The sequence below is a fragment of the Vigna radiata genome, unplaced genomic scaffold (assembly GCF_000741045.1).
Source record: "Vigna radiata var. radiata cultivar VC1973A unplaced genomic scaffold, Vradiata_ver6 scaffold_187, whole genome shotgun sequence".
In the NCBI taxonomy this organism is placed as follows: domain Eukaryota; kingdom Viridiplantae; phylum Streptophyta; class Magnoliopsida; order Fabales; family Fabaceae; genus Vigna; species Vigna radiata.
The window spans coordinates 741,486-749,583 of record NW_014541998.1 but is presented as its reverse complement, the minus strand read 5'-3'; the positions used below and the strand labels follow the sequence as shown (position 1 = coordinate 749,583).

Sequence of the window (8,098 nt, the reverse complement as noted above, 5' to 3'; positions counted from 1 at the left end):
AGTAAAATCAGCTAAAACAAAGCCAACAAGTAGATGCGTGAAACTGTAAAATCGTACCGAACGCCACGTTAATAAAATCCTCGTGGCACAGGCATTCGACCAGCTTGCGGGCAGGAAGACGACGGGGAAGATCGTCCCCTTCCCGTGGAAAACTCGTTCGTTGGGATAACACACGCTCAATCGAAAAAGTTGAGCGTCCGCCTCGTCGCGAGCTATGAAGGACTGGTTCGCCCACTCCAGGAGGACACCCCGGTTCCCAAACTCGGACTCATAGGATCCCACATCATACGAAGCCCAATCATACCCTGTAACGGCGGGCCATCCGCCGGCCGGGGTCGGACGCACAACTTCGAGCTCTACTCCGCCTTCTAGTAGAAAGAGGGTCGTCCCGTGCGCAATCCGGTCCGAGTCCTTCCCAGCATCCGACCACTCTGCCCGAGAGGATGACCCCGAACTGCGCAAACTCCTACTTTCACCCGACGAGTCCCCGCCGTCCCCACCCGTGGAGCCAGAAGAAGACATGGTAATCGCCATTTATTTACCTGATTAGAGAGCAAAGGCGAACGACTGCAGTGAAAGTAACAAGTAAAAGGTAAGTCTAAAACCGTCAAAAGACCCCTATTTATAGCCAAAATTTTTGAAACTGCCAGTCGCATCGCACCGTTCAATTGAAGCATGATCAAGGGCTCAGATTGCAGGACTGTTCCACTCCCCGATAGCGTCACCTATAGCAACCCGACACGTGTCATTTCATTTTAATTTTCCCGCCTAAACTTTCCACGCTGCAATAAGGATCGCCCCCGCTCGAAACGGCAAACCCCGAGCGCTCCTCGCACGAACGTCCGTCTACTCATAAACCCTACGATTTGGCATCTAGGGCTTGGGGGACCTAATGTACTACGGACCACCGTTCGATCGTGAGAAATAGAGCCGGACAGACCACTGGTCAAGATAAACTAATCCACCGAAGACATCTAAATGACGACAGTCGGTTGTCTCGCGAGACGGCCAGCTGGACGAAGTAAGAGGAACCTGACGGGAAGATACGGACAGTCTACATGCTCCAGGTAAGGCTAAGATAATTAGGATAATTACAGGCTTAAAGAGATTGGGCTGTGATTGGGCCTTGATTAAGATAACCTTAATACCAGGCCCATATCCAACACTATAAATACATGTCAGAGGTACCAGGTAAGTAGGTTCATTTATTACGCATTTATTTCTGAATCCAGAGACCCGATCGGACAGTCTAACTAACTTAAGCATCGGAGTACCTTTGGTAGGTACCCTCCGGACGCATCGAACACAAGAGTGGACTGGTGGAAGACACATTCCGAGATTAGCGATCGACCTGAAGAGAAGAAATTGTGTAGGTTTGGTAACTCGGCTTCACACCAGAACAACATCCTTTAATCATTTAATAAACACATAAATATTTGCATCCATACACTCACAGACATGCAAGCATATTACCATACTAACTTAAAAAAATAAAAGAGATAAACTTACTATGATAGAATATCATTATTGTTCTCTACACTTATGATGCATTTTGATTTTCAAATAAATAGATAAAGTGTTCAAAATTCTCAAAAGAAATTAAAGGAAGTAAAGAGAAATATTTATAGAATAACTATTGTTATTTATAACTTGAATTTTTTATTAAAGATAATTGAGTTATACTCAGTCATTTTCCATTCCTTACCTATACAATATTAATGTACATATATGAACCATGGTGGACATATTTGCATTCCACAAACCATATAAAATAAGAGAGGCGAAGTTCCTAAAACTTTTCATAATTCTTTCTTAAAATTTATCTTATTTTAATGTTTAAGTAACTGAAGTTTACTTAGAATGTACCTATTTATTTACAAAAAAAATTCTAAATTAATTAATTTCAAAATATATTTTTTTTCTTATCCTATATTTTAAAAGTAAAAAAGAAAAAATATAAATATAAAATCTAAAAAAATTTGATTTTTTGAAAACCAACTTATTTTCCAACATGTAACATCCCAAAAATATATGAAACTATATTAGTGAGTCATCACATAATAATAAGATAGAACAATTACTGTAAAGAAAGTTAACTTACAGTTATCTTAAAATGACCAGAAATTTTAAAACTTTACAAGATTCCTAAACTGATATGAAACGATGTACCAGACCGAACGATTTTATACTAAACAAATAGATCCTCTCCTTCCAGTGCTTACTCTAAAAGGAAATTCCTCTCCCTATGCTCACATCCATAGGATGGTTATTGCAAAGGAAAACTGAACGAACAAACATGACAAGACAGAAAAGAAGGGTAAGCTAGTGTGATTTAATAGTCATGTCAGCATACAATTCAAACAAACAGATAAGATACTCATACAAGATATATAACATGTAAACACATATTAACCGCCCACTTTAACTTGACTGTCCGGACTAGTATGAATATGTAACTTGAGGTCGTTCTTGCACCCGAGGGTGTAGTAACTGGAAAACCATCAACTACCACCCAAGGTAAATTCGTTATAACTCACCTAAGACCCTATAGGCTAGGACCTTCTAACATTCTCATAAAATGCCTTACTCATCTATACTTTTGAATTGGTAATTATTAGAATTTCAGGATGAACGTCATGGATTTCGCTGTCCATATTAATACTTTACCACCAACTTGATAACCAATCATTGAGACATTCCTCCTTGGAATCCTCTTTCATACCATTTGGAACATAATACTTTATTAACACATCTACTCTATTAATCACACATAGCGTGTTCGTATAACTGAATTAAATACATTCTCAAACCACAATGGAAAATCACATACAAGATCGAACACCCTATGACGTTCGAGACCGAACGATAAAACACCCACAACATGTGAACATGACCAAACGGTCATTTAACAAATAAGGCTCAATCATGAGCTGAATACAGTTGGAGGGCTGAACGCTAGAACATTCGTACATTATAGTTAAACTGATCACTTAGAACTTAGACTAAAAACTAAGAACCTTAGATAGAACACTTATAACTTAAATTGGACACTTAGTGTAAGACCGAATGGTCTTTCACCATTCAGATAACAGAACCGAACGATCCATACTAGGTAAGATTGAGGAAGTGGTCGAACACTATTAAGGACCAACCACTAGGGAATACCGAATACTACTGTGAGACTGATTACTAAAGAATGATCGAACGATCATTAACAGGTAAGGCCCATAAGAGGCTGAACGTAGTTAAGACCGAACACCAGTACAAAACCGAGTACTAGTGTAAGACTGAGAACTACTAAGAGACTGAGTGCTAGTGCGAGACCGAGCACTACTAAGAGATCGAGTGCTAGTACAAGACCGAACACTACTAAGAGATCAAGTGCTAGTACAAGACCGAGCACTACTAAGAAACCGAGTGCTAGTACAAGACCGAACNCAAGACCGAACACTACTAAGAGATCAAGTGCTAGTACAAGACCGAGCACTACTAAGAAACCGAGTGCTAGTACAAGACCGAACACTACTAAGAGACAAAGTGCTAGTACAAGACCGATCACTACTAAGAGATCGAGTGCTAGTACAAGACCGAGCACTACTAAGAGACCAACCACCCACCTAAGATAGAACGATCATGAACGGGTAAGACTCTAAAGAGACCGAACCCAGTTAATGACCGAGCACCTGAACATGGCCGAGCAGTCAACAGTGAATGCTCAGCTTTTTGCATAATTCTACAAAACTTCTGCAGGATTATGAACTTGCTATACTTTAGCAAACCTAAACATTTTTCCCAACTTCTAGTCGTCCATACATGATTCATATACCAATTTACACCTATCCAATTGTTCCTAAATCTAAAGGATCCCATACCAGATTTCACACCAAATTATGCATAATTAACAACCCAATGACCCAAAATCTGTTTTCCTACTTTTTATACGTTTTGGAGGGACTTAAGGATTCTAACAGGTCCAATTACACTTGGTCAGACTCTGCCCATTGACCAATTTCACTCCCAACCCCAAATTCGCATTTTTACCTACTCATTTCCTCAAAACCAAACGACCGAACACTATGCAAAGGACTCTAACCAGTTCATAGGTTCCAACATTTCCAATTTCAATTAAACATTCAATTTACACACATGCAACCATCAAAACAATAATTTCATACATGGAAACATCACAATTAAATTAATCAGCTTCTCTTACCTCTGACAGAACCGAACAACTTCTACCCTCCAGAAATTTGTGCACTATTCAATAAATCCTATGAACACCTAAAGCTCACTGATTGGTGAGAAGGGATCAACCAAAGGACCAAAAATAAAATTAGAAAGGGGAAGAGAAGATTGATAAACACATGCAAACAACAAGGCTTTCTTGCATGTGATAAGAATTCCAAAAATTCACTTGAATCTAAAGAACGAAAGGTACCCGTTCAAAACACGAAATTGATTGGTGAAATATGAAGCTCGTGATGCCAGGATTGATCAGGTGTCCCTGATTATTGAACAAATGAACTATGGGTGAAGAAATATAGAAAGAATGGAGAGGAAAATTAAGAAATAGGGATTCTAAAGAAATAAATAATTTTAAGATAATGAACTTATTGTTTAGAAATTTTTATTTATACTGTTTGTGTATTTCAACACTAAAAACTCATTTAAGTTATTTTAATATCTCTATCTACTCTATTATTTTATTTTCTAAGTTCTTACACAACACAATTCAACTAATGAAATATCAAAATTCGGTAAAAGAAAAAAAGTTTGCTGATAAATATTAACTAAAGTGTGTTATTGAAAACAAAATTCAGTGAAAAATTTACAAATAGGTTGGAAAAAGATCCAATGGCCAAGGAAATCTATATTCTAACTATGAATTGAAAAGTATCCTATTTTTGTAAGTTTTTACTAGAGTATGCTACCCGATAAAAGAAAACCAGAGCTAAACAGGTAAAAATTTCAAAACCGTGTGATGAAAGTTGGCAACTCATGGTTTGGGTCCCGCACTACTTTTTGTTACTTTAATAGGAGGAGCCTCTTTTCTCGATTCTGACTTTCCTTTAAGCAATTCCCGCAAATAGATTTTAAGAGCCAAAAGCCCGTCAATTGATGGTTCCGACGACGCTAAAGGTCTATATTTGCGCGTACAGATTATAAATTGTTTTCAAAGATCAATACGTCTCAATTAATGAAACTGCGACTTCAAAATACACAAAAATCTCTTAACTTTTCTTTTTTTCTTAAAAAAATTATTACCTGAGGAAATAGATAAACATTGAATGTTGTTTTAATTCCGTTGCAATAAACATAATACAAATTAAATTTTTTAATTCAACTCTAAATAACTCACTATTTTATTTTCTTAATTTATATATAACTATTGAACGTAATAATATTTATAATTTCAGTAAGTAAAATATTATTTTTTATCTTTAAAGTAAAGTTATTTGTTTAAAAGTAAGTAGAACATCTTTGAGATATTTGGAAATATTATGTGACATCTATCTAATAAAAGAAAGATGTTTCAAAATCTATTTGTTTGAACTTTTAATTTGCTGGAGATGCTTCCAGAAGTATTACTCTACTTTTGAGCACTGGTTGATGTCTGCAAAAGAAGTCTTATTTTCGTAACCACAGAAAGAGCATCTTAAAATACACATGCCATATAATTTGAAATGCTGCAATATTTTGAAAACAAACAAACTTCAACTGGCCCAGACAAACTTGCTACAAACTATATTATTTTATAACCAAACCTTGTTGAGCACATATTTTGTTCTCCTGAGTAAGCATGATTTCAGATGGAGAAGTCAAATTGTTTTGGAAGCATAGAAGGAAAAAGGGATGCTGCCAAATTAGCAAGCAGATCCAGCACATATTCTTGAGGAATAAATAAATAATTGATTTCCATGAACCAAACAAAAGGTACCCTACCCTTCTTCAAAGGGTACACGGGATTTGTCTTCATGTCGCCATCTCGTGCTGTTATTATCCGCGCCAACTCTCTCCTTAGCTGGCCATCCTCTGTACCCACCAACCTCACCACTCGGTCAATGCAAACCTACAAATCAATTCCCTTCAATTTCACTACCAAATCGCAAACGCGTTATCACCTCACTCACTCCACTCACACCATCTCCCTCCTTTTACTTTCACCCTCTCCCACTATATATATCCGCCAATACACTTCCCTGTTTCACAGCAATTCACCAACAACATTTCACTTCTTTCTTAGACAACATACATAAACAAATGGCCTCTTTTACATCCTTAAGCTTTCTCCTAAGTTTTTTTCTGGCTGTTTCAATTCTTCGTTTCAGTTCAGCCAGGAAACTCACTGAGTCAGAGCCCCAACTGAAGTTCCAATACCACAGAGGACCTCTCCTCACAGGCAAAATCTCCGTCAATCTCATTTGGTATGGCAAATTCAAGCCTTCCCAGAAAGCCATACTCACTGACTTCATCACCTCCCTTTCATCTCCCAAACCCGTCACGCCCCAACCATCGGTTCAGACATGGTGGAAAGCCACTGAAAAGTACTACAAAACCCCATCCCCCAAACTCGCCCTCTCTCTGGGTTCCCAAATCCTCGATGAAAATTACTCCTTCGGCAAATCACTCACCACCGATCAAATCGTGAAACTCGCATCCAAGGGTCCACAGAGAAATGCCATCAACGTTGTTCTCACCTCCTCTGACGTTGCAGTGGAAGGGTTCTGCTCCAGTAGGTGTGGGACTCACGGGTCCTCCGTGGGGGCACGCATCAACGGAAAGAGATACAAATTCGCTTACATCTGGGTCGGTAACTCTGAAACCCAGTGCCCGGGGCAATGCGCTTGGCCTTTCCACCAACCCATATACGGTCCCCAGAACCCAGCTCTGGTTGCACCCAACAACGATGTTGGCATTGACGGCATGGTGATCAACGTGGCTAGCCTCTTGGCTGGCACTGTGACTAACCCTTTCGGGAACGGCTACTTCCAGGGACCCAAAGAGGCTCCGCTGGAAGCCGCCTCCGCCTGCACCGGCNTCTACGGTAAGGGCGCCTACCCTGGTTATGCAGGGAACCTCTTGGTGGACCCCACAACCGGTGCCAGCTACAATGCCAATGGGGTCAACGGAAGGAAGTATCTCTTGCCCGCTCTCGTCGACCCTAAAACCTCTGCCTGTTCAACCATCGTCTAAAACCATCGCCCAAAGCTTTCACTTTTCACCCGGTTTAGCTCTTAGGCTACACGAACATTCTTTCATTTCTTCATTCAATTATAGTTTTAAATATTACGATGTTGAGTTATAATAAACTTTTTATATAGAGATTTATCAGAAATTATAACACACTTATATATTAACAACATTTGGACAGCGGTAAGGTGATAACGCATATTTGAACACTCCCACTTCAGATTAATGTCTTTTTTTCATCTGTCATGATTCACAACAGCATAAAATATTGCTTTTTCTCTCAAATTACCGGTTACAAATTAATGGACGTAAAAAACCAGTGTCAAGAGACAAGAGATCTTCTTCCATAATATTTTTTTATTGATTTTTGCTGCCCACTTTAATCATTTAATCTTTATTTAAAAGGTTATTTGACACTATTTAAATATTATTTGACAATTTTTATATAAATGAAATGTTTCAGAAAATTAACTTTTATGATTTAAAATAAAGAAAAAGTAAATAATAGTAAAAATAATTATTAAATGCTAATAAAAAATATTATGGTATTAAAATACTTGTATCTCAAATTTAACATGAATGTCTAATTGTTTTTTGCAGCACGATTAAGACTAATAATTACAAAGTTATCCAAAAGAAGACTTAAATATCTTTTTCATTGTATTATATAATTAATAAAAGACTATACATGATATAAAATAATATCATAAATAAAAATTTACCACAATAATGACAAAACCACGTCATTTAACAAGCCAACAAGCGGATGTTGAATGGTGCAATGTGAAATGACATTATAGAAAAAGGTGGTACAACTTTGTTGAGATTTACAGTATAACTCTAACAATTTTAAGTATTTTTTTTTAATTATAGGTAGAAGTTATGTTTGTAACATCATCTTAATATT

At 37.7% G+C, this 8,098-nt stretch overlaps 1 protein-coding gene across 1 annotated transcript; it reads left to right on the top strand.

Annotated features, from left to right (window-relative positions):
* Window positions 1-6,178: 6,178 nt before the first annotated feature.
* On the top strand, window positions 6,179-7,339 carry LOC106778803 (protein EXORDIUM-like). Its single transcript, XM_014666799.2, has one exon. It carries the CDS (start codon window positions 6,262-6,264, stop codon window positions 7,192-7,194), a length of 933 nt encoding a protein of 310 aa, XP_014522285.1. The 5' UTR covers window positions 6,179-6,261; the 3' UTR covers window positions 7,195-7,339.
* Window positions 7,340-8,098: the final 759 nt, after the last annotated feature.